The 25770-nt window shown below is 59.8% G+C and overlaps 1 protein-coding gene and 1 long non-coding RNA gene across 5 annotated transcripts in view; one reads left to right on the plus strand and one right to left on the minus strand.

The window, feature by feature from the left end:
• Positions 1–25770, minus strand: part of BCL11B (BCL11 transcription factor B) — an 86514-nt gene that overhangs the window by 55657 nt on the left and 5087 nt on the right. For 2 of the 4 annotated variants that reach the window (XM_051835202.2, XM_051835204.2), the window contains exon 2: positions 17484–17852. In XM_051835202.2, coding sequence (XP_051691162.2) covers positions 17484–17852 — 369 coding nt within the window. The remainder of the gene's footprint in view (positions 1–17483; positions 17853–25770) is intronic. The other 2 variants (XM_051835205.2, XM_051835203.2) reach the window with 1 other exon arrangement.
• LOC127487978 (uncharacterized) lies at positions 8286–10878 on the plus strand. The gene is made up of 3 exons (XR_007915356.2): positions 8286–8592; positions 9012–9252; positions 9549–10878. It is a non-coding gene; the product is annotated as an uncharacterized lncRNA (long non-coding RNA).

A 25770-nucleotide genomic window follows, 5' to 3' on the forward strand; every position in this document is an offset into this window, starting at 1 on the left:
AGCCCTGGGACACCCAGAAAGTCTAAGCAGGAGGCTAGGACGCCCCAAGGCCATCCCCATCCTAAGACCTGAGTGTCTCGTGCCAGACCCAGCGGCCATCTTGGGTCCCCAAGCCCTTGCTGGGGACATGGGGTATGGTCTGGGGATGAGTGCCCAAGTGTCCTTTGATAGAGCAACCAAAAGGGAAAACGAGGTCTCATAAGGGCTTGCCGGGCCCTGCTCGGGAGCAGCTGGCTGGGGAGGGAAGGACTAGGATGCCTCGACTTCATCAACAACCAGCTGGGCCCTACCAGACCCACAGAGGGACCCAGTGGAGTGCCAGGCACCAGGGGTCGGAGGGCTGGCCAGGGGCACCCCGGAACACAGGCAACGCGCATCTCTGGACTTGAGCCACCTCTCCAAACAATCCTCCCCCACCCCCACCCCCGGCCACCCCCAGGGCCCTGTTGGTGGACACTTGGGCATCCCCCACACCCACTGCAAGAAGGTTGGCCGCAAAGAAGAGACAAGAAGCCCCTCTCTGAGCGCATGCTGAGCTGTGCCCTCCTGAAACCGTGCCCACCAGCACCGCGGTCACTGCAGACGCTCGGCCACTGCCCGCACCCCAGCAGGGGAAGGGCCATGCCCACAACCTCGCGCAGGGGACATCTTGCAATCAGCAGCCGGAACAGGCACACCCTGCCACTGGCTCCGAGAGCACCTGCCAGCCAAGCCCAAGTTCCCCAAGATGGTCTGAGTTGCACCAGCTCCCCTTTCTGCACGCCAGCCAGGGATCGGTGGGTGAGCTGACACCACCCATGTCCCCGGGCCTTGTGTGGCCCTTCAGAGAGAGAGCACGGGGGGAGGTCAGGTGCTCCTGGGGAGGGGTACCCCAGACTCATCTCCCGTGGGTAAAGTGGACAGGGCTGAGCATTCCAGCCCATGAGCAGGCATCTGCAAGGGCACACGCCGGGTAGCCTAGCCTCCTGCTTCCGCTTCTCTCCTGGGGAGCCCCTGGAGTTCTCTCCACTGCTGGGAGGCAGATAAACCACACCACCTGCAGCAGCTTCAGGAGGCACAGAAAAATGAAGCCCAGTCCTCGGGGGAGACCTTGGCAGGCAAGAGCCACCGTGGTGGGACCTGGGACCCAGGAACGGACAGGCCAGGGGACAGCAGAAGGGGAAGTCACGCGCCTGACTAGTCAGAAAAACGTGCGTGTGCACATCTCTTAGAGCGAGACTGTATCTCCCCACTCGCATACACGCACACCCACACCTATCAACAACACGGGCAGGTGCAGCCCAGTGGCCAAAGGCAAACAGCAGTGAGCAGTTAACGGACACCCAGCAGGGAAGGTCCCCCTTCCTCCCTGGTTTAGGCCTCCTCTTAGAAGCCTGCCCTGCGTACCCTCTGCCCTCAGACAGAACTCCTCCAACATCCTGCTGTCGTTTCTGTCTTCCGGGGCATCTGGGGTGCAAACGGCGTGCTCCATGGCTCTGCACGAAACAGCGGGGCGGACCGGAACCAGGCAGTCTGCAAGCACGAGGAGAAAGATGGCTGCAGCCCTCTGGATTCCGAGCATGAGGAACCTGGATGCGAGCGAGGGCCCTGCAGGCCTCCTCCAGACAGGACTCAGTGGCCATGCCGCAGTGACAAGCTTGGCCAGCCACGCCGCACCCACGTCCCCGTGTCTCCATGAACTCAGAGCCGGGAATCCACAGTCATCACAGAAGTCACAGATCACGTGCAGAGTCTAACCCGGGAAACGCGCCTTCAGACTGGGCGTCTACACCGCGCAGCAAATGAGGCGCGCTTTTCCCGGCCGCTCGGCACCCCCTGTACCCGGCATCGCGCGTGAAAAACATGCATACACACTGGCGCGCTCAGGAAGTTGCGGTCCCATAAACTCCAACGCCGGCTTCTGCTCGGCGGCCACGTGCAGACGGCGTGACGCGATCAATACAAGCGGGCAGTCTGGCCTGTGAGAATCCCAGGGAATCAGGAATGAAAACAACACGGCCCAGCCAATGAAAAGAAAGTAAAGAAAATGGAGTGCCCAGCGAGGAGGGGACGGAGGTGACGGTGACGTGACGGCTCGCCCGGCCCAGAGCAGGCGGCCGAGGTGTCAGGTGCGGATCTGAAGAGTGTTAAGCGTGTGCCACCCTCTTAAGATCAGACCATAAAATTCCATCTGGGCAGCAGAGGAACAGGCGCCCGCAGGGCCAGCGGGGTTTCTGGTTTTAGATGGAACGGAAATAAACTTGGTGGGGAGACGTTAAAAAAGAAAGAAAAATCAAATTGCAAAAAAGGGGACTCCTGCTATAATTGAAATGTGTATCTTGTTTTCACGACAAGCAATCAATCTCTGCTATTGTAATAATAAAAAAAAAATCCAGCTCTCCCTGGGTTTTGCTGATGGCCGAATCCTGCAGCCCTCGGCCCCCATTCCTCTTTACCTTCTCCTAATGGACATTCTAGAACAGCGAGGCGCACTGCTCACATCACGCAGGAGCAAAACCCTTCTATGGCCCCTTTATGTTTCTCAGCCCAGTCTCAAATGTCGCTGCCTGAAAAATGGAGCAGGCCTGTAATTACTTTCCACTAAGTAGCTCCTTTAACTGAGTCTTCCGTATGTAGATGGCATTTAACGCACATATTGCAAGCCGTCTTTTCAGCGCGGGCAGCATCTGACAGCGAGAGCATCAGGGCTTTCCTTCTGGGGAGGCCGTCTGAGTGCCCCCTTCCAACTCGGCTTTTGACGTGAAATCCATTTCCATCCCGGCCCACGCCAGAGGTGCCGTGTGGTGTGTGTGCACAACAAAATCTGTAAAAATTAACACTTCGCGGCATTGATTTAATAAAGACCGGGCGCGCATGAACACCGGTGACGCTGCCCCTCGCCACTCCAGGCAGCCACGCTCCCAGGGCCGCTGCACCCGGCGCACGTTCGGCCGAGGCTGGTGCCGCCACGAGTAGTTAATGTAATTAAAGCAGCCGGCAGCACAGGCCTCAGCCGGATGTTCCCACCAGAACCTGGGCGATCACAGCGCCGACTTGGATTTGGGTTTTTGTTGTCGTTTGTTTTCTTGTTTTCTTGGCCTGGGCAGTCTCAGACGGAGGGCTGATGGGCCGAAGCCCACCCAGAACTCGCTGGGGAAGCCCTGCGAGGGTGCCATGGTCACACAGGCCTGGTCTCCCTCCAGCGGTGCCCACTGTTTATCAGCCACTTACTGGCTTTGGGAACTTTTTCTTTTTTTTATTTTTTTTTTCTAACCTTCAGCCTTCATCTGTGATTACCAAGAAGTTCTCTGCCCAACCAGCGGCCCTCCATTATGAAAACGACTTTTCGCAGGCCCCTCCCCCCAAAACCTGGTGGGCCACAAGCGCCCCAGGGGATGGAGGCCGCTGCATAAACACGCGGTGCAGCCTCGGAGCCTGCCAGCTCCAAGCCCAGGTGAGGGCAAGGCTCTGGGCTGCGGCCTCAGAGAAGGAGGCTCCGAAAGCCCCGCTCAGGGGGCTGAGAGACGGAACAGACGCGGAAGCCGAAAGAAAAACCGTCGCAGCCCATCCCCAAAACGGCAGCCCAAAGGAAGCCTCGGGACGGAGGCGAAGGGACCCGGGCTCAGCTCCCGGGCCCAGGGCAGTGCCTCTGCCTCCCGCAGCCTCCCAGCGGCCACGTGCGATCAGACCTTGCTCTGCCCTGCCTGCTCCGTGGCCCTGTGCTGTGAGCGTGACTGGGGGGCTTTTCTTCCCCCTTCCCCTAAGTGCATTTTAATACCCTTATTCTACATCCTAATTTCTTTGAAAAAAACATCAGTGTCACTAAAAAAACGTCACTCTGTTTTGCAAAATCCAGCAGCTTCCTTGGCAGCCAGCTCGGCTGGCTGGCGTCACCCCCTCATTTGACAAAACTACTACTTCTGGGCATGTGCTCAAAAACAGGTAGGAAACAAATGCCGAGAAATAAGGAAGTAAAAACAGCCAACAGATTTTTCACTGGCACGAATGCCAAGCGTAAACATGATTTATTTAGCTGTGTTTAACGTGGCTGTCCTCCGCGCAACTTGAAGCCCACTGGGGCCCAAGGGGAGGGTGGGAGGGAGCCGGAGGACGTGGGGAGGAGGACGCGGGCCCGGTTCGGTTCGGAGCTCCAGGAGACTGAGAATCTTCGGCCCCAGAACGCACGCACGCACGTACACACGTGTCAGAGAAGGCAGCCCTAATCTGCTGGTTAATTAACGAGCTGCCGCGAACAAAAGATGCAACTCCAGCTCACACGCGCGCTGTTTACATGGGAGTCCTGAGACCTCGGAGCCCACTTCCCTACCTGTTTTTGCAAACCACGTGGGCCGGGAGGAGGGACGGAGGAGCAGCCGGCCGGTCGGCTGGGAGGTTCGCAGCTGCCACCGGGAGCCAGGGGGTAAATATCACCGGCTTCCCGGCCCACCCTAGCATGCCCACACGGAGTATACTCAGACCTGTATTCAATTAAGGAGCGCCAGACGGCTGCTGGCTCCAAGCCTTCGGCAACGCAGGCTCGGGGTATCTGCCATCCCTCAACCTCCTCACTCCAGCGCCCATGCCAGGGAACAAGGCCCCCCGTGGAGCAGGGAGAAGGCACACTCCCCTACCCCCGCCGCAGGTCTTGGCCCGGCCCTGGGAGGGGAGGCGGAGACAAACCCGAGGCATCAGGCCAGCGTCCATATTCTCTAAGTAGCAGAGACTTGGGGCCCTGTCAGAGGCGACCCCTATCACAAATCTAATGCAGGTCACCCAGCATTTGCCAGACAAAAGCTACCGAGCCTCTTGGAAGGAAAACAGCCCGCCGGCGGCCTGCCGATTCCCCGGCGCGGGTGCCGATCCTCGGCAGGCAGCTGTGCGCTCCGGGGGCAGGACTGCCGGGCTTCGGGAAGCAAAAGGGAAGGGAGAATTTCCTCACCTGCACCAGCCACACCGTGCACACGCGCGTGAGGGCGGTCTGCGGTCCGAGACTACACGCCGGCGCTGCTGGGGCCAGGGTCCCAGGATCAGGAACACCCCTCTTACTGTGCGCCCAGGTCAAGGGCAAGGACACCACGGGGGATTCCGCGTCACGTGACCGTGCCCACCACTGACCCCCCCACGCTGTGGTACCGCCACCATGAATGGGCTCCACCGAGGAGGCTTTCCTGTTGGTGTTGGGTTTCCAAACTGAAAACCCAAGTCCTCCCCACTTAGCCTGCCCACCCCCCAGCCCCTAATTCTTCCTCCCTTGCATTAAAAAGGACATCCTATCCCAGCAGCCATTTGATCCCGGCCCTTCTGGGAGTCACTGCCCGCCCCGCCCCCACGCCACCCCCAGCAACTGTCTCCAGGTTCTGATGGCTGTGAAATCCCCCTGCCTTCCTGCCACTTCCTAGAAGAGGCCACCAGCGCACCCTGGGCTGCTTAGGCAGCACACACGGTCAAGGTCGGGCAGCGCGGTGGCCCCACGCTGCGATGGCCCTGGCCACTCCAAGCAACAGCCGGTGTTCCCCGACCTTCCAACTGGGACCCAGGGGCTGCTCCTCCAGAGAATCGCGTAAGAAAGCCTGGACGGCTCAGAGCAAGGTTCCTGAAGCTCCTAAGCCCTTCCCCCACCCCCATTTCAAAGCACATCTCTCCCAGGCTGCTCCAGGCCTTGGCCCTGCCCAGGGGTCTCAGGGCTGAGGTCTCAGGCAGCCCACCATGCTGCCTCCCTCCAGGAGGGACCTGGAGAAGAGCCTTCCACCACTCTGCCCAGCCCAGCCCAGCCCAGCCCAGCCCACGGGATCGACGCCACCATCAGGTCGTCAAGATACGGAGAACACAGATGACCGCCCGCCGCCTCTCAGTGCAACAGCCAGCAAGTCCGCCAACCACAGGCACCTCGCCTTCCAGCAAAGCATGAGCAGTTACCCCGCACATGCACACGCGTGTGCGCACACACACACACACACACACACCTTGTCTCCAAAAATCTCCACAATGTCATTTCTGGAAAGGAACCCTACAGACCCAGGGGGAGCTCCTGAGGCTCACACACACACACACACACACACACACACACTGTCTCTGCCAAGGACTCCAGGATCACACAGGAGAATCTGCCTCTCCGTCTTGGCCCAGACGAACGCCGCGGCGTGATCTTCACCCACACTCCCAGCCTCAGAGGCGGATTCCGTCCTGTTGGAACTGTTCTAAATGGACAGTGAGAAACCCAACAGCGAGTCCAGACAGATAGGAAACCCTCCCCGCCCAAGACCGGCAGTCGCTCTGAGTTCTCAGTGTTGAACCGGTTACCTGTCCTTTAGGGCTTTCAGAAAACAAATTGACAAATACCTTCAGATCCCTCCACCAGAGAAGCTCAAAGTTCAGGTTCGCTCAACCTGAGATTTTTTTAACAACTCGCACTCAAAACGCCATGGAGGCATTGTTTGCACAGTACCTTAGAAGGAAGAGCACAGAATGTGCTGTTTTGGACCCAAATCACAAATATATATGTATATACAGATTTTTTAACTACCTTGCCTGTTGTTACAGCAAATCTATTCTGTGTGGTTCAGACTTATTTCCGAATAATGGCAAATGGAGCTGCGGCTCCCAGCCTGGCTGAGAAAAGCTGTCACCGCAAAGGCAAACTTTTTTTAAATCTTCCACAGGCAAGCAGCGTGTATTTGCGTTTCCGGAGGAACAGCTTTGGGAAAATGCTGCTTCCCTGAAGGACTCTGAGGTGGGTGCCCTGGGGGTGCAAGTCCTGCCTCGTGGGGTCCCTGGGACCCTTAAACAACCCAAGGCCAACGTAAAAGCAGGAAAAACAGGGAGGGTGCTAGCAAGGTGACCCCGTGCAGGCCAGTTCTCCCAGGGAGGACGGCCGCGTGTTCCTGGGATTCCTGGTGCTCTGTGTCCTGCTCTATGGAGGGTGCCATCCCCACACAGCCTGGCAAGCGCCGGCGTCCCCAGAGGGTTAAATCCCAGCCCCAGGGATGTCCCTCGGCAAAACCCGGCTCCTTCTCCCAAGGCGGGCTGAGCGCATGCCAGACACCCCCCTCCGGCCAGGCCTGTCTCCCCAGTGGCCACAGGACGTGCAAGGGGACTCGGCACAGCACCCTCCTGCCCAGCGCCCAGGTCAGTGGGCGCCTCCAGGACAATGGCGGCGGCGGGGAGGACCCAGGACGCGGGGAGCAGAGCCGCCCCTGGCCTGAGGCCCCGGGCGGGGCTTTCCAGGGGTCGGGGAGTGCAACCCCGAAGCCAGGGAAGGTCCTTCAACAGCGTGCGCGCCCAGGCACCCGGCAGGGGGAGAGGGGCCGGCGGGGGAGGGGCGGCCCCGAGAGCACAAAGGGGCCCCGGGCGGGCTCCCCGCCCTTGACCTTGGGTCTCCGCCTCCATCCATCTCCGTGCTGCCAGGGAAGGGGGCTGGCCCCGGGCCAGGGGCGTGCTCGCAGGGATGCTGCCAGGCTGGGGGCCGCCAGGGGGCCGCCGGGGGAGCTGGGGGGGAAGGGGTTCAGGAGAAAGACTCAAGGGCTGCACTCTGCTCCGGGAGACCTGCATTCCAACCCGGCGACGAGCCGGGTCCTCTGTGGCTCCGATTCGCCGCACGCCCCCGCCCCCAAAGCAAAAGTTGCACGGAGGCAGCCCCCTCCCTCCCTCCCGCCCAACCCCGGCTGGCCCCTCGACTCACCCCCACCCCCGCCCCCGCCTTCCTCGGACCCGGGCCTGGGGGAGGGGAGCTGTCAGAGGAGGAAGAAAGGGGCGCGCCGCGCGGCCGAGGCCAGACGCGGGCAGGGTCAGCTGCGCCTCCGCCCGCTCGGGCAGCTGGCCCATTAAGCCCTCGAATTATGCATGGGCCCGGAGCCCCCTCTGCCCTCCCGCCCCGGGGAGGCACAATCAGCGAGGCAGCGGCCGCTGGTCCCGGAGGGCAGGCAAAGAGGTGGCCGGTGGGCGTCGGGCTGCGCGCCCCGGACGCAGGCTGGAGGCCGCGGGCGCAGGCCAGGCTCTGAGAGGCGGTGGAGAAGCGCCGCGGGCCGGAGCGGGCCCAGGCCCACGCAGGGTGGAAGCTCCCCTCGTCCAGCGCCGCGCCGGGGCCGGGGTCGGCGCCGCCAGCCTCCAGGAAGGCCATTGTGCGCCCGGGCTTGGCGATGCGGGAGCACCTGGAGGTCCCCTGCCGGCTGGGCCAGAGGAGCTGAGGTCCCCTGCGAGGGGTGGAGGAGGGGTGAGAGGAGACCTCGGGCGGCATCGCTGCGGCCGCTGAGGCTTGGCACTGGTGGGAAGGCAGGGGCGCCCGGCTTTGTGCAGCCGGAGCACAGGCTGGGGCACAGAGATGCGGGCGCGTGGGCTACCGCCCCCCAGACATCGACCGGCCCCGGGGGGCGCATGGGCTACCGCCCCCCAGACATCGACCGGCCGGCGCGCTCCCCGCCATTCTCGAACCTGGCTGCCGCCCACCGTGCGCCCACAGCTGTCCCCGACCGACCACTTCATCCTCCGGGTCCCCTCGCCCCCCAGACAGAGGCCAGGTCGGGACAAGACCCTACTCCTTGGTACCCGTGGATACAGTCGCCGCGAGGGCAAGGCAAGTTCTACAAGCCGAGGACCCGAGGAAAACCCGCTGTCCAGGTGCCTTCCTTGGCCGGCTCTGGAAGGGGAGTGCGCCTGACAGGGCCCTGGAGAACCTGGCTTTGTGGGGTCTCGGCGCCCCCAGCGCTCCCAGCCCCGCTGCCCGTAGGTGGAGGGGTCCTGGAAGGGGGCTGCCTGGCTTTCTCTTTAAGGAGAATCCAGACTGAATGGTGCCACGGAGCCCCGGACAGGTAGTGTCTGGCCCCCAGCCCCAGGGAAGGACCCGGCCACATAAGGCAGGGCTTCTCCTCCGCTTCTGAGGATGCCTTTGGCACCTGAATTTAGGAGGGCATTGGGGCTTCCTGGACTGGATGTGGGGGAGGGTTTCCAGGCCGCAGGCGCTGTGCACTGCGGGGGGGGGGGGGGGTCCCTCCTGGGTGCACAGTGACCCACACCGTTTTCCCTGTTGTCCACACCAGGAACCCCAAGGCCCGGGGAAGCTGCCAGGCACTGCTCCTGGACCAAACATCTGCAGTGATCCAGTGTGGTCCTGGGCCAGGAGGGTCACCCTTGGGGAGGGGGCGAACGGACAGCTGCGGTCTGTGTGGCCAGCGCCAGCAGAGCCGCTGACTTTTCACCTGCCACGAGATGCCATGGTGCTGAGTGCCCAGGCTCCCAGCTCCAGCGCAGCAGGCGGCAGTGTCCCCAGGCAGTGGCTAGGTAAGGCGTAGTCCCACCCCACTCCTTCCAGCCCCCCCCCCACCTCCACCCTGTGGGCTCCCAGCCCCTCTGCACAGGCTCCTCCTCCTGAGCCACTCCAGATGAAAGCCAGCAGCGGGGCCCCAAGGAAACCCACTTGAAAACAAAATGAAAGGAGGCCCGCGCAGCCGTGCAGGCTCCCCGCCCTGTGACAGGTGTGGGGCCAGGGCGGGGCCAGATCTTGTGGGGCCTTGGCGGGGGGGGGGGGGGGGGGGGGACTCTTCACAAAATAATATTGACAATTACCAAACTGTCAGCTCCAACATTAGGGTTGGGCCCTGCAGAGACCCTGTGTCAACCCTGTCAACCTCTCAGAACCATCGCCCTCGGAGCACAAAGACCTCGGCTGACGTTTTAGTAGAACTGTTCAGAGAAAACTCACTTCCTAGGCCCAATGCACATGAAACCGTTGAGGAGCCGGCGCCGTGGTGCAGTAGGTTAACCCTCCACCTGCGGCACCAGCATCCCATATGGGCACCGGTTCTAGTCCCAGCTGCTCTTCTGACCCACCTCTCTGCTATGGCCTGGGAAAGCAGTAGAAGGTGGCCTAAGTGCTTAGGCCCCTGCACCTGCGTGGAAGACACGAAGAAGCTCCTGGCTCCTGGCTTCGGATTGGCTCAGCTCTGGCCGTTGCAGTCACTTGGGGAGTGAACCAGCGGATGGAAGACCTCTCTCTCTCTCCCACTGTCTGTAACTCTACCTCTCAAATAAATAAATAAAATCTTAAAAAAAAAAAATGAAAGAAACGGTTGAAACACCAGGGCTGCAGGGCGGGAAGCAGATTCAGACGGAGGCCGCCACGGCCTCCCACACCCCCACACCCGCTGCCTGGCTCTTGCAGCCCTTGGAAACCACCGGTGGCTCCCGACCACTCTTCAACTCAGGCCCAGAGATGGGAGGGCCCACTCGAGGCACACAGCAAGTCTGCCTCAGGCCAGAGTCCACAGCCCCTCCCCACCCCCACTGGCTAATCCTGCACCTGTGTCACCAGCATCTGACCGGGTCACTGGCCCACTAGCCCCAACGAGGTAGGGGGTGGGTGTGTCAGCTCGACAGGAGATGCACAGCCACAGGTGGCAGTCAATGCCCAATCCACAGGTGTGGCGAGAGGGTGAGGCCCTGTCCTGGTCCCCCCCAGCTCCCCCGTGGAGGTTCCTCCTCGGTGTGGACACCACTGATGGTCTGCCAACAACAGAAAGACCGTGCAGTCGGGGACAGGTGCTGGGTGTAGCCATGAAGACCCCTGCATCCCAAATGGGGGGAGCTGGGTTCAATCCCAGCTCTGGAGCCTGCTTCCAGCTTCCCACTGGCGTGCGCCCTGGGAGGCAGCAGGTGCTTGGGAGACTGGATAGAGCTCCGGCTCCAGCCCCTGCACGCCTCTGGGGAGTGAACCAGCAGGTGGGGGCTCTCTCTGTCTCTACTTCTCTAATAAATAAATAAAAATAAAAGGCCTCCCCATTCCCAGGGGGCCTGGGCTCCCACGGACTTGACCCAGTGCCTCCGTGGGAGGTCCAGGCACAGCCCAGCTGCCGACTCTCGAGGTGACTGTGCAAGGACCGAACCTGTGCGACTCAGCTGCACCCCCAACCCCAGATGAAACCAGCGCGTGGTGTCCCGGCCCCATGGAGTGGGGACGGTAGATGGAAACCTAGAGTGAACCGCGACCACGGCAGCCCTGGTCGGCAGGGTAAACGCCAGGACTGTCCAGGCTGAGACCCGAGGCCCCCGGCTCACCGCCGTGCGACCTCGGGCAAAGAACCAAACGCACTGTGCTTCAGGTTCCCACCTCACAGTCACCAGAGAACAGTGGCCGTCACGTATGTGAGGCCTCCTTAGCAGGGGTTACAGTCAAAGGCGGACCCAGGGCACGGGGGCGACGGCCAGGCTGCCCCACTCAGGTCGATGAGTGACCCAGAGCCCACTCGGAACAGATCCTGGAGCTGCTGGTTATGCATTAGTCAGGCATGAAAATTAGCAACAACAATAACAACAACAAAAAAAAACCTGTCAAAAGCCTAATAAAAAACTTAAGTCAACTGCTAACGATTTACTGTCAAATAAAAACCTAACGATGAGAATGCCCAAGTCTCCAACCTCTGGTCCGCATCGCCCCAGAAGCAGGGAAGCAACAAGGAAGGCCCCACCCCACCAAGGGAGAAGCGCCCCGTTTTGTTGACCAGTTTTTTTTTTTTGGTCTTGTTGTTCTTGTTAAACCCGATAACCACAGCTCAGCAAGGCATCACGGGGTGTAACCGCCGACACTGCTCCCGGTTCACACGGAGGCTCCGTCCCCAGCCTCCCCGGGAGGCCAGCAGGGCAGGAATACCTCGCTCACCGCCCTGGACCACAGAGGAGACGGGGACGCCCCAAGGTCACCAGTCCTGAGCTGCTCTGCCAGTGCTGGGTGACGCAGGCTCAGGCCCTGGGCAGCTGAGACCAGGAGGGGCTGGCAGCAAGAGTCTCCCAGCCTGGCCCAGAGGCCGGAACCTGCCTGTGGATCCCAGCAAGGCCTCCCAGTGCGTACAAACAGGTCACGAGCCTTAAGATCCAGTTAGGCCAGGGGGTTTCTGGAAGGTCAGAGAGAGGCATCATGAAATGGCGCACGCATTTCCAACGCGGCACCAAAATCAACGGGTCTTCTCTCCTTTTCTCCACGCTGTCAGGATCAATCCTACAAGCAGCCTAGAAGAGGAACGTTCTCTCGTCCTATAGGAAGCTGCGACTGAGGAGGCGACGGTCACACAGCAAAGTCTGTGGCAAAACCAACGTCCCACAAAATACAGCAAAGTGTCAGCATGCAAGGGGAGCCAAACAACGCAACAACAGATACGAAATACAGCAAAAAATCCGTACGTATACACCGGGCCAGGCCCATCTGAGTTCAAGTTCAACTGCACCTCCCCAAATCTCCACCAGTAGGAAAGTAGGGGAGGGTGCCACAGGTGGTGGGTCCAGCCCTCTGGGCCGTCCCCACAAAGGTCAGATCTAGGGGAGGCTTCAAAGACCACCTGGGTTGGGGTCCCACTAGTGCCTGCCCCCAGGACCCCCCACCAGCCAGGCAGAGTAAAGAGCACCTCTCCCTAGAAGCCACCAGAGGAAGCCAGGCAGACCCACGGCCAACTCTACTTTGCTGCGTGACCTTGGGCAAGTCCCTTAACCTCTCTGAGCCCAACGCAAAGTGAGCCGGAAATGCCCATTCCAAGGTTGAAGAGTGAAGTTGGCAGGACGAGCACCTTGCACGGTGAGCCGCTCTGGGTACTGGCTGGTTCCCCTGCACCCTCCAGCCGTGCCCAAGCTCTAGGGTCAGCCCTGTGCACACAGCCAGGCCCCCGGCCCAGCCCAGAACACCGCATCACGCCTCGATGCACACAGAACTAGTAATTAGCAGCCACGATTTAATAACAGCAAAAAAGATAATCCATGCCACAACGCACACGGATTTCACTAATCTTAATTTGGAGGGAAAAATCACAACTCTAAGAAGATCAGATGCAGGTTTTTTAAGACAACCTGTGAGGGGTTTATCTCCACTTTCCAGCATACAGCCAAGTCCTTTCGTTTCTCCCACTGGCCGAGCTACTATTTTTTTTTTTTTTTTTGCATTTACTTTATTTTTAAAAAATCGGAAGCAAACATCATCAAAGCCTTAAACCCAGAGGCCTTCTCCCCAGCACGCTGTGCTTAGCGATGGTCACCAGGACCCCAAACAAAGCCCCCACCCACGCCGTGCGCCCTGGGACCCCAGGCTCATCCCTGGCCCTTCCTGGGACCCACACAAAGACGGATAAAGCAGGAGCTACATGGAAGCGCAGCCCGCCTGCCCCTCCCAACCGGGGGCATCTGCCACCTCCTGCCTCTGGCCGCCAGCCCTCTGCACCACTGCAGGAAACTGACATTCTGGGTTTGGGGGCGGGGACGAGGAGGCAAAGCGGTGAGTGACAGCTGACTGCTGACTGCACAGCTTCCTGCAGGGGTGCGAGGGTGACAACAGGAGAAACCGAACTGCCTGGACCCTGCGCCGCGCCACCCCAGCTGCCCAGTGGGCATTCGGAGGCAGGGTCTGGAGGGACGGCTGAGAAGTGGGTCTCGGGTGAGCGCTCACGGTTTTGACTACGGAGAGCTTGCTTTCTGGAAGCTTCCAGTCCAGGTCCTCTACCTCAGGCCTGACCCCGTGCTGGGGTGGGGGGGGTTTCCCTGCCCCATCCCGTCACGCTGAAGGGCAGGTGCAGACAAAGAAACTAAGGCCCAGAAGAGCCAAGTGACCGGGCAGCCAGCAGGGAGCGAGGGCACCAGGATGTTCCCCAGAGAGGCAAAACCCCCCACTCCCTTGACATCCAAGCTTCCAGGCCCTCCCCAGCAAAGAGAAGCCACCATGTGACGGCCATGTGACAAGGCAGGAGGGGACGTGACGCACGCCTGTCTCCTGACACTGCCCCAGAGTGGGGGACTCTGGGCTCCTCCCCAACCCTAGCAGGGAGCCCAAGTTCAGGAGACCAGTCTACTTCTCACTAAGGAAAACAAAGTGCCAGCAAGGAAAAGCTAACATCTCCAGCCCCACCCTGCCCCACCCTGCCCCACCCTGCCGGGCGCCCAAGTCATAAACATCCGACCGGCACTGGGCTCATGCACACAGGAGGGAACAGAGGCTTGGAAGGTCCAGCCACATGCCTGCGGCTGGCAGGGGGCTGCTCGTGGCCTTCAAACACCAAACACCCCGAAGTCCCCTAACGCTCTCCCAGGCAACGGCTCAGGGACACCTGCTCTCTGTGTCTCCCCTCCCTTCCCAGGGTCGGGTGGGCTCTTGTCTCTTTCTCAATGGGTGGGTCTTAGCCCATCACAGAGAATGCCATGGGAAGGGTCTTAAGAAACATGAAGAACTTGGTGCTGGTGTTGAGGCACAGCGGGTTAAGCAGCCACACCTGTGACACCAGCATCCTATGTGAGCACCAGTTTGAGTGCCGGCTGCTCCACTTCTGGTCCAGCTCCCTGCTAGTGCACTTGGGAAAGCAGTGGAAGATGCCCAAGTGCTTGGGCCCTTCACCCACGTGGGATAAAGCTCCTGGCTCCTGGCTTCAGCCCAGCCCTGGCTGTTGCAGCCATCTGGGAAGTGAACCAGCGGATGGAAGATTCTCTCTCTCCCTCTCTCTCCCCCCTCCCCAACTCTGCCTTTCAAATAAATAAATCTAACAGAAGGAAAGAATGAAGGAAATGAAAGGGAAGGAAAGGGAAGGGAAGGAGGAAATGTAGGGGCCGACGCTGTGGTGCAACAGGTAAAGCCGCCACCTGCGGTGCCAGCATCCCATATGGGTGCCAGTTCTAGTCCCGGCTACTACACTTCTGATCCAGCTCTCTGCTATAGCCTGGAAAACCAGTGGAGGATGGCCCAAGTCCTTTGGCCCCTGCACCCGCATGGGAGACCCGGAAGAAGCTCCTGGCTCCTGGCTTCAGATCGGCGCAGCTCCGGCTGTTATGGCCATCTGGGGAGTGAACCAGCAGATGGAAGACCTCTCTCTCTCTGCCTCTGTGTAACTCTGACTTTCAAATAAATAAATAAATCTGAAAGCAAGCAAGAAAGCAAGCAAGAAAGAGAAAAGACTAGACAAGACAAGACCTCCTGTCCTGATAGAACGCAAGACCAAAGACCCTCCCTCTGCCCATCTACACTCTGGTCCCCAACAAGCCAGAGACCATTCCACCCAGACTGCTGGTCCTAGGCATGTGAGACCCTGACAGCCACCTCAACTTGGACATGACCAAGCCTGGGTGGCCAGAGCTAGAGGTAGAGTCCCAAGGATGAACAGCTGCCGCCTGCCAGGGCCTGGCCAGGGCCAGCACACCCTGAGGGGCAGCAGGGGGGCGTGGAAGGGCTGGAAGAGCGCTGTGCAGCCATGGCCAGGGGGCAGGAGCACCAGAGGCCCGGGCCAGGCCAGCGCGGGGCCTGGGCAGCAGCTGTGCGGGTTTCCGGAAGCCAGGGTGGAGAAAGCCCTCTTAAAATATAAAGACTCAATTATCTCCGAGCAGCTTGCTTTACACATGAATTGACACATTTATTTTACAATAAATAACTGAAAGTTATCTGTGTTTCCTTTACTGTTAATCTACACAGAGAAATAATAAACAGGGCTTGTCTAGCAAAATGCAACTACGGCAGTCCTCAGAATTCAATTAAGCTAAAATAATTAATGCTCCCACCATATTAAATTACTTTACACATTTGAGCCACTGAAGTTTTATTCTTTAATCTTTCCTTTTTATTAAATAAAAAAAAGGGAAGAAAAGTTGGTGCCAAAGTCGGGAGGGAAGCGGGAAAAACGGGGACTAGAAAGGCAGGGCGGCGGCGCGCGGCTGAGCGGACCGTCGCCTTCAGCTGACACAGCGCGCGGGCTGTGCGGCGCCTTTGATTAAAATAACATTTTAAATGCTTTGAACAAACATATCTCTTTAGACTTCTAAGGGGTTATTTTACATATTTCTCCTCGAATGAAGAAATCCATTCGTCCTGTTGCTGGACAGAAAGCCCCAGAATAGCTTTCGTCACACATAAAATAAAATGCTGAAGGTTGCCGCGTTATTACAACTCGGGGTGGGGGGGGACAAAGCTGCCCCGGAGATTAACTTTGCCTTTTATGAAATCACATTTAGTCTCTTTCTTCAACAAACCGACCCACGGGGCCCTGCAGCCTCGCGTTGGGAAGTTCCTCCAACACGGAAGGAGGCGGCGCGTGTTTTTGGCAAAAGCAGCAAGAATTTGCATTGAAACATAAATGGGGCCCACGGCTCCTCGCAGAGGCCACCCCTGAAAGGTCTGTGTGCACTGACCCCAGACGCTCCGCCCGCCAGGAAAGGCCCTCTGAGCTCCGACGCACCTGTGCTGCCCGTGCCCCCTGCACCCGGAGGACAGGGTTCACCCAGGACACCCCCCGCCCCGCCCGCATGTGCCTGTAGGAACCTCATCGCTCCCATTACGCAGGTGGACAAAGTGAGGCCCACAGTCACAAAGCTGCCATGCAGGAGACAGCTTGCTGTATTGCCCTGACTGCCTCCGGGGGGCGGGTCCCTGCCCACGCCCTCAGCCTCCCTCCGCTGCCTCAAGAGCTTCCATGATGAAACACAGTGGGCACGGAACACACGCTTTCCCAGCCGGCCACCCCCGGCACACTGCAGGGAAGAGTTTGTCCTGCTCGTGCGCTCCCCACGCCAGGCCTGTTGTGTGACCACACCCTGGTGACAGATGAGGAAACCAAGGCTCAGGCCCACGACTGGCCCAAAGTCACCGGCAGGACCCACACTCATCGGCAGGAACCCTGCTGTCTGTCTTGCTTCTGGGGAACACGGGCTGGCCAGGGTCTCCCCCACCCGCATCTGCCCCAGGCCTCCTGGGCTCAGACGCAAACACTCCGGTTTGCAGAGGACGCGGTGGCTAAGGAGAAGGGTCCAGCATGACCCGGCCATGGCCATGGCCATGAGCACGACCATGACGCAGAGCAAACCTCTGTGACAAGAGGCCCCGGATGGAGCATGCAGGCTCAGGCCTGGGCCCCACCCTACACCTGCTCTTCCTGCTGTCCAGGGGGCCAGCTGAGGCGCATGCCGAGGGGCACAGTGCTACCGCAAGCTCCCACAGCCCCCTCCCCGGGACCCCTTCGAGGCCAGGCAGTGTCAGGAGCAGTCCCTGAGACCAAGGGCCCTAACCCTCCTTTTATAGCCAGGAAGCTGAGTCCAGAGGGGGTGGGGAGGAGTGTTGTCACTCAGGGTGCCTCCAGGGACCGCCACACACCCTCTCAGCCCTCCCCCCAGCTTAGCTCCCTTTGAAGATGGGGTGCCCAAGTGACAAAGGACAGATTCTAACCCAAGCCTGCCTGGCTGCACAGCCAGGGACGAAGCCAAGACCACCAGCTAAGAGAGGGCCAAGCAGACGCCCCAACTTCCGTCCTGTGCTCCCGGCCACTGCTAGGTTAGGTCCCAAGGCAGAGAGGAGTCCCCTGGCCAGAAACAAAGCACGCAGGAGTCCGTGGGGCCTCCCCAAGCCCAGGCCCGACCCCTCGGGAAGGGAACCTGGATGGTGGGCCCTCGGAAAGGGGGGGGGCCCGGCTGGCTGGCTGGTGGCCCGGAGGCCACCGAGGGGCCCCAGCACGTGCGGCGTGGGACCAGGGCGGCCCCTGCCGCGGCCAGGCGAGCGCGTGGTTCCGTACCTGCAATGTTCTCCTGCTTGGGGCAGATGCCTTTCGTGGGCGACAGCAGGTGGTCATCTTCGTCGGGGGTCACCTGGATCCCGATCTCCACGGGCTCGGACACTTTCCTGAGCTCGGAGCGCGAGGAGGGCGGCGGGCTGCCCTTGTCCAGGCCTTTGTCGTAGCAGGCAGCCAGGCCGCCCCCACACTGCTTCTTCTTGTGCTCTATAAAAACCAGGATGTCCCCCAGGGGGAAGTTCATCTGACACTGGCCACAGGTGAGCAGGTCAGGGTCGGGGCCACCGACCAGCAGCCCCAGGCTGCCCGGCTCCTCTATCTCCAGACCCTCGTCTTCCTCGAGGATGGCGGCTTCCACATGGTCAGCCTCTGCTGCAGACAGGAAGGACACGGGGGAGGGGCAGAGAAGACAGAGACGGACTTAGGCAATCGCAAGCACCCGGCACCGGCCCGACCCCTCCCCACCGGGAAGCAGCCCCCCCACCCCGCTCGCTCGGCTGCCAGAGCTCCCCAGGTGCTCCCTGGGGCGGGGGGCGCCACCGCGGCTCCCGGAAGTTGTCACGTAAGCAGTGCTGACCTTATGTCCGCCGAGCTTATTTTCTGGCCATTTCTCCCCCTACACACACTAAGAGCACACACACACACGTGTGCACACACGCACACATCCGAGCTGCTACCAGACATGGGTCTCAAACTCCCCAACATGAGAGCCCCCCCCCCCCCCCCGCACCCCACCCAGCCCAGTCACGCTGGGAGCCAAACACCCGCCCTCTGGCAATGCTCTCCAGGTGACCACCAGCCAGCCGCCGCCCCTCCCCCCAGGACACTTCCATTCACGTCCCTGCCTTCCCCATTCACGGACTCCACCTGAGGCCTGGCGTGGAGGCCTGGCACACACCAGCTAGCCAGGGCGTCGTCCCACCGGCTGGGAAAGCAACAAGTGAGCACCAGGGTCCCAGGGGCAAGGCACGCAGCGCCAGGGCTGCGGAAGCAGGAGCCCGCGTCCTGCCCGGCCCCGGCCCACTTCTGTGTCTCCCGTGGGTTTCCCAGTGCTCATCAACTCCCCACCATCCGGGCTGGGTTTATTTTCACTTGAGGGGGTTGGGGGGGTGGGACTTTGTTTCCAGCCTCGGGCGGCAGGTAGGGGCAGACGCCCGCCGTCTAAAGAGATGTGTTTGCATTTCTCTCGCAGACAAACTATGTCCTCCCTTTTTTTGTTTTCTATGGTGGGGATCACAGGACCCAAATATTTTGAAGTTCATGAAAGACTGGGAACCCCCTGAAGGGAAAAGCGCAGCCGCCAAAATAAAGGGGGAGGGGCCTGGAGCTGGCGGGCGGGGGGGGGCAGCAGCCTGCCGCGTGGATAGCACCAGGGGCAGGGCCTTCGCGGGAGCCCACAGATGCAGGTGGATCCTCAGCGGCGTGAGAGCTGGGAACAGGGACAGCACGGAGAAGGCAGGCAAGGGAGGAGACACACATCCCGTGCGCAGGCCGCAGCCAAAGAACAGATAATTCAGCGGGAAAACCCTGCGGCCTCTCCCACCCTGCCTGCAAACCGCTGCTCTGGGCCTCGGCAGGGCCCGCGAGCCGGCACGCGGGACACACGGGACGTACAAGTGCGTGGCCGGGGAGAGGCGTGCGTCTGGCTCAGAAGGGAATGCCTTGGGCATGCCTGTGGTTCCCGGGAAGGAGATGGAGCCCTCGGGGAAGTCGAGGCAGGAACACATCAGCCCCATGGCAGCGCAGAAACACCGGCGGGTGAGGGAGCCCTGGCTGCAGATCGCCAACAAAAAGAACCGACAAGGTGTAGAGGCAGCCCTCACAAAGCCGCTCCCAGAAACCATTAATTACACTTGAAAAAGAAACCCGAGTTTACTTAGAAAGGAGTTGGAAGACAATGCTACATAATTAATTTACCAATTTATTTTATGAAAAGATGCTTTGCTATGGTGACAATGCAACCCCCACCTTCCTGCTGAACGCAGTTCGGGGGGGGGGGGCCGGGGCCGGGAATGGGTGTCAGAATGCAAAAGGGAATTATTCCGTGCCTCCTTTCCCTTTAATACTCTAGCATTGAGCAATACTGTTGATATTGAAAAGCTCGCACCTTTAATTACCAATTACATATACGTTTTCGGAGCCAAAGGAGAGGGCTGGGAAAACAGTTCTTTAGAAATATAAGGCTGCATTGTGCACCCTTTGCAGGGAAGGGGCGCTAACAAACGCGAAGGGGTGTCAAAATATTGTTTTGTTCACAAAAAGGACAGAGAGGCACAAAGGAAACGAGCAAGGGACGGAAGCGAAATCGAGAAGTGGCATGGAGCGCGGCCACCTCACGGGCGCCCGCAGGTCCACGCGGCCCCTGGCCCCCCGCTCTGGGGCTCCTTTGTTTCCCGTTTCATCCTGGGTGCACTTTTGATGGCTTCTCGTTAACTTTCCCGGCCACATCCGCCCTCCCGGGGACGGGAGTCCTGGCTGGCTGGCTGCTCCCAGGGTCCAGGCGACAGCCTTCCAAATGCATTTCTACTTCCGAAGAAACACGGACTGATGAAAAAATCTGTAAAGGCCGCACACGCCTCCCCCACCCCAGCCCTCTATTGCCAAGACGCTGCACCAGCACGTTCCCCACCCCCCCCACCCCGCCCCTTTTTTTGGTAACATCTGGTAGTCTTTCCTCTCCGGCAGCCTGTGCCCGCGAGCCCCGGGAACCCAGCGTGGAGATCTCCAAGGCCGCTCACGCTGCTGCCACGCTCGTCTGTGCAGCTGCAGCCAGGCCTCTCGCAGCCACCGGAGTCCCATCCGCAGCCCTGGGATCAGCCAGGGCTCCGGGCTGGGCTCTCAAAGCCACGGCCATGTCCCATGTCCCAGCCCGAGGATCCGAGAAAGAAACAAAAACAAAAACAACAACAACAAGACCTCCCTCTCCCCTCCCACTTTCAGCCTGGAAAGTAAACTCCCTCAGATGACAGCCTGCTCGCCCAGCCCCTTCCGAAGAAGGGGTTCCCTCTCCCTGTGGCCTAGGCCCTGGGGCTCTGGGCTTCGCCTCCTGCGTGCCACACTGCTAAGCAAAGTGGCAGGGGCAGCCCCAGGGTTCAGGCAGCAGAGTCAACCTGAGCCCCAAAACCTACTAACTTGGGGGGTCAGGGTGGGGGAGGGCAGCTGCTTGGGCCTGGAAGCGCCCGCTCAGGGCCGAGACACCCAGAGACTGTGGTTTCACTTCCGCTGGCGGGCGGCGACGGAGCTGGGTGCAGGGTGTGTGTGTGTGTGTGTGTGTGTGTGAGTGCGCACGCACCCCTTCTTAGAATCGCATCAATACTTGAAGAAATCGAAGGAGCAAGAGCCCCCTGGCCAAGCCCAAGACGGCCAAAGCAGAGCACAGCTCCTCCCCTGCCCTGTGCTCACCTGAGCGCCAGGCCCTGCTCTCGCCAGCAGTGGTCCGAGCTGCCACCCAGAGACGACACAGCAGCAGAGAGAGAAAAGACAAAAAGCAGCCTTGCCGACCCCCCTCCCGCAGCCTGGTCTAGGAAAGTCAGGCCCTTGGAAACTAAGGCAGACGCGAGGTTTGTGCTTCTGTGAGAAGCTCCCCAAGTGTCGGGCAGCCCTGCAAAATATCACTGCTCTCGATAGATGGGGAGCCAGATAAAGTCGAGCACCTGCTGAAATGTTTGACTCATTAAGAGGAGAAATGAACGGATGCGGCAGGCAACGTGTTCAAATGCCAGACACCAGAGGACCGGGCTGAGTCCTGAAATGTTAAACCCTGAAGTGCATGCATGAACAAATAGATATTTACACACACACACACACACACACACACACACGAGTTAGAATTTCTTTTACAACAAAACCACATTTTATTTACAAGGCTAGCCTCCTCCCAGGTGGTAAACGCATTTAGAAGCAATGAAATCAGGCTTCATAGATAGTAACGGACATCATTGTTAACCGGAGGGGCAGGCACTGGACCCTGCCACCAGCTTCCCCGTGTCTCAGCTCGGCCGGGAAGGAACTGGGCACAGAAGATGGAGAAGGCCCCAGCGGCTGCAGAGGCTCAGCCAGGCCTTACCTGGTGGAGCTGCCCCCACGTGCACGGCTCCAAGGCCCCATCTGTCCCCATCCCTCACCAAAAACTGCCTTTGCACCTGCTCTATGGAAAATTCCAGCCAAGGGGTCAACCACCTGCTGTCCCCAGAGCCCAGGGCGTGTGCATCGCCACATACACGGCACATGTGGGCACTGCTGCACACAGCTGTGCGTGGCTACACGCACACACACACACGTGTGTCACTGCATACATAGGCAGGAGCTCATGCTCCCACACCGATTCAGATCCAAATCTCGGTCTTGAATGGCTGAGCCACAGACAGTCCAGGAGAAACATACGCAGAATTATCGCTTCCGTGGGGGGGGGAGGAAAAGGATGTGGGGGAGGAGTGCAGGGCTCTTAAAATCCTGTGCCACCGACGTCACAGCCTCCACGGTGAGCTGCATGTGTGTTTACAAGAACTGTTCGGCAGTCGCCCGCCTGCTACAGCCCTGCATCTGACTGGAGACTTGACACCTGCTTCCTACGAAGACGCGCTCGCGGGCAATCTGCAAGGGGATCTCTTCATTCTCCTGCCGGCGAACGCCCAGGGAGGGGCAGCCGCACGACATCGACACGCCACCAACACACACAGCACTTTCTGAGCTGCCATCAATTTTTAATTTATTGGATCCAAGGGAAAATAACAACCGTGGGGAGGAGGGCAGGACGGGGGCGGGGGGGCCGGAATCAATTCTTGGTGCAGAAAATAATCTATGGCCAGAGGACGCTTAAAGGCACGAGGAGAGCTCTCATGAAGTCCTCCTCAAGGGGGGATAATGAAGCACCCAGCAGAGGAGCGGACACAGCTAAGAGCCCGGGAGGACACAGCCAGGCAGGGTTCCCAGCAGGCAGTGTCATCACCGGGGGACCCCTCTCTGTGCTGCCCACCTGCCCACCTGCAGGAAGGGCGGAGCAGTCCAGCCCCACACCTCCCCGGAGGGACGTGTGCACACCTCGGCCACCACCCCACGAGGCCCTGTCTGCTCAGTGCCAGCCACAGCACACGCCGCAAAATGCAATTGTCACTGTTTCTGACATCTGGGCAGAGCAGAGAGCCAGTGTGAAAACATGTCAGCAGCGTGCGCTTCCCTTCCCCAGAAGAGGCCAGGACCCAGCTGACTTGGCAGCCGGCACAAGGTTCAAGCCTGGCCTGCACTCCAGGAAGGACCTGGCTCACCTGGCCCTGGCCGGCAGACTCTGGGCGGGCAGGGGGCCTGTGTGGGTACCGCTGCCCTGCAGAACTCCAGCCTGGACTCGGGGTACAGCAGATGTGCTGCAGCTCCCCCGAGAACGCGCTGACCTGCTCAGCAGATCTACAGACCTCGTCCCCACTCCCCACTGCCCCGCTGCACTCACCCTTCCAGAACCCCACAGAACTGCGCTCGGGTCTCACCAAGGCGAGAGCAGGAAAAGACACATCAAGAAAGAAAACAGCACTGGGGGGGGGGGGGCTCTCGCGGACCTGGCCGTGGCTCAAGGATCACAAATTAAAAAGCCAAGTCCAAAGAATGGAGGGACCCAAGTTTCGAGAAATAAAACAGTGGCTTTGAAGGGAAGAAAAAGCAAACGCTTCGCCGCCCTACAGAAGTCCTTCTAAACACAAGCAGCAGATGCCGTGGATCCTGGAGCCACAGCGGGGCTCGGGTGCTGTGATCTGCAAGTACTCTTTGTGGCCAAATGAGGAGATTTTGTTTTACTGAACATTATGCTGCTTCAAACGTGCTAAGGGGAAGAAAGAAAAAAAAAAAAAAGACTTGCACTGGACTGCAGGCCCCGGGCTGGACCAGCTCAGCGTCACACAGCCTGACAGCAAACCGGCGGCAGCCGCGCTCAGAGCCCCGTTCCCAAGGTCTAAACTTCAACAGGACCCCCCCCCCCATTTTAATGCGCAGGCCTGCATCCTTTCCACAGGCACATGTCAATCACGGTAACACTGACACCGAGCGTCCTGGGTCCTTTTCCTGCCTTGTTCCGGTAGAGAACTCTCAAGAACATTTCACAAACCTATTTGTATTTCAGTGGAAGAGGGTCAGAAAATGTTATGTAAAACAGAGGGCTTTCTCTCTCTCTCTCTCTCTCTCTCTCTCTCTCTCCTTTACTCTGAAGGGACTTCATTTTGTGTAGTCTGGGACTTCACTGCAGTCACACGGCATGGGCCGGCTAGGGCAACACCCAGGCTAAGGCTCAGCTGCTGCGGAAGCAGGAGAGAACACGTTTCTTTTCATCTGAGCTGCTACACAGGGCCCGCCTCGCCGTGAAGACACTGCCTGCAAGCCCTGGTGGCCGTGGCCCCGTTCACCGAGCCTCGGCCCAGCGTCACTCCTGGGGCTCGGCCTGCGCGGGAGGCACGGAAGTGCGTGCCTCCACTTCCAAGCGTCTCCCTGCAGCCTGCTCCCGGCCCCTCCGAAACCCTTCCCCGGGAAACTGCTCAGGGCCGGCCGGCGACAAACGGCAGTGCTCGGGCGAGGGTGCAGGGCCAGGGAACGAGGCGTGCGCAGCTCTCCCAGGGCCCACAGGGAGATCTGTGGGATCGGGGAGCAGAGGACGGGATCTGTGGGATCAGGAGCAGAGGACGGGATCTTGTGAGTAAGGAAAGGTTGGAAGTGACAAGCCACCGTCAGCAGCCGGAGGACGCAGAACTCACTCCCAGCGTTCTCCCGTGCCCCTTCTCCGCCCGGAAACACCTGGCTGTGCAGCCAGCATCGAGACCCTGCCCACGGGGTGCAATGCCCTGCTTCTCCTTGCTCCCCCCAGATGTGACGCCAGCAGCGACCTGGAGGCCAGAGTCCTTGCAGACTGGCAGCCAACGGTGAGGCCTAACCGGCCCCCTTCTCAAGCCACAGGAGGTGCAGAGTCCCCCCCCCGAGGGGGAGCACCTATCCCCACCCCTCCCCCACACATGTGTCTCTTCCTGCAGCATCGGCTCTGTGATGTCTGGTTACAGCCGGTGAAACCAAGTTCCAGGCAAAGGGTTGGAGATCGCTAAACTGATTTTTCAAACGGTCTTCCACCGGCCAGAAGCTGCCGCCCAGCCCGAGGCTTCCGGGTGACCATGCCCCTTCGTGCCCAAGCTGTCCAGTGCACTCGCTACCCGCTTTCAGCCGGCTCGGTGCAAACACTCAGTGAGGCAGAGAGATCATCAGATAAATTGCTGGTCTTCAGCACTGGAGAGTGAAGGCTCTTTCTCTGGCTGATGACAGCACGAGGCTTTTGTCTGACCTAATTTATTTCTCTTTCAGGTTACAAGAAGGCACGGTTTGCTGTCGCCGGGTAAGCTCCTCGGCTCAGAGACGGAGCGCCAGCGCCAGACTTGGGGTGGCTGCGCTTGCTGCAGGCTTCCTGAACTCGGCTAAGAGGACGGTAGGATCCAGACACCCTGAGAGCGGAGGAGCAAGGCACCGGGCACTGAATCCCACGTTCAGGGGAGAAACGGACTCATCAGAAGCCACCCATGACGGGCACCGTGGGAGGTGGAGGCTATGTATCGGCGGTGGCGGCGGCAAGCCTACACCCCTTCCAGACAAACTTTGACGCGTTATTGGAGCTGGCGTTTAGATCTCTAGGGAATGGGGCAGTGGGCACACTTCCTAATAAATGGAATCGAGACTCCAAGCGTTATCAAGTCGGAGCTAACAGGCTTCTCACTCCTCAAGCTGTTTGTACGCGCCTGACTCCCGGCTGCTGCCCGGGTCTGGGACAAGCCAGGGACAAGCCAGGGATACAGCACAGCCAGCCAGCCCCGCTGCCTTACCCCCAGAGGGGGCACACTCCCCCCGGGGCCCCCGTCTCATCACTTTATCAACATAAGGGGATTTTCAGAACGGCAAAGCCACAGACTGCGGAAAACACAAGCCTTCCAAACAATTCTAGTTATTAAAAAAAAAAAAAGATTAAAGCAAAAAGCCTCCTTGGCCTAGTGAAGCGGCCGCCGGAAGAGAGAGCTCTCCGACTTACGTCCTCACTGTCCTGCACGAGCCTCTGCAGGAAAATCAATACTGCAACTTCACACCTAGACACTCTGCAGCCACGGAAACTGCGGCCGCTGCTGCTGGAAGCCCACGGCCAGCCGTCCTTGCCCAGGCGCCAGGCAGCCAAGACACGGGCACCGAGCGCCCCCTAGCCGCCAAGCGGCGCCCGCCGAGCTGCTGCCTCTCCGGCTAGCCATGCACCAGAAGGCAACGCAGCCCAAAGTTTATTTTGGAA

Source organism: Oryctolagus cuniculus, chromosome 20 (assembly GCF_964237555.1).
Source record: "Oryctolagus cuniculus chromosome 20, mOryCun1.1, whole genome shotgun sequence".
Lineage (NCBI taxonomy): Eukaryota > Metazoa > Chordata > Mammalia > Lagomorpha > Leporidae > Oryctolagus > Oryctolagus cuniculus.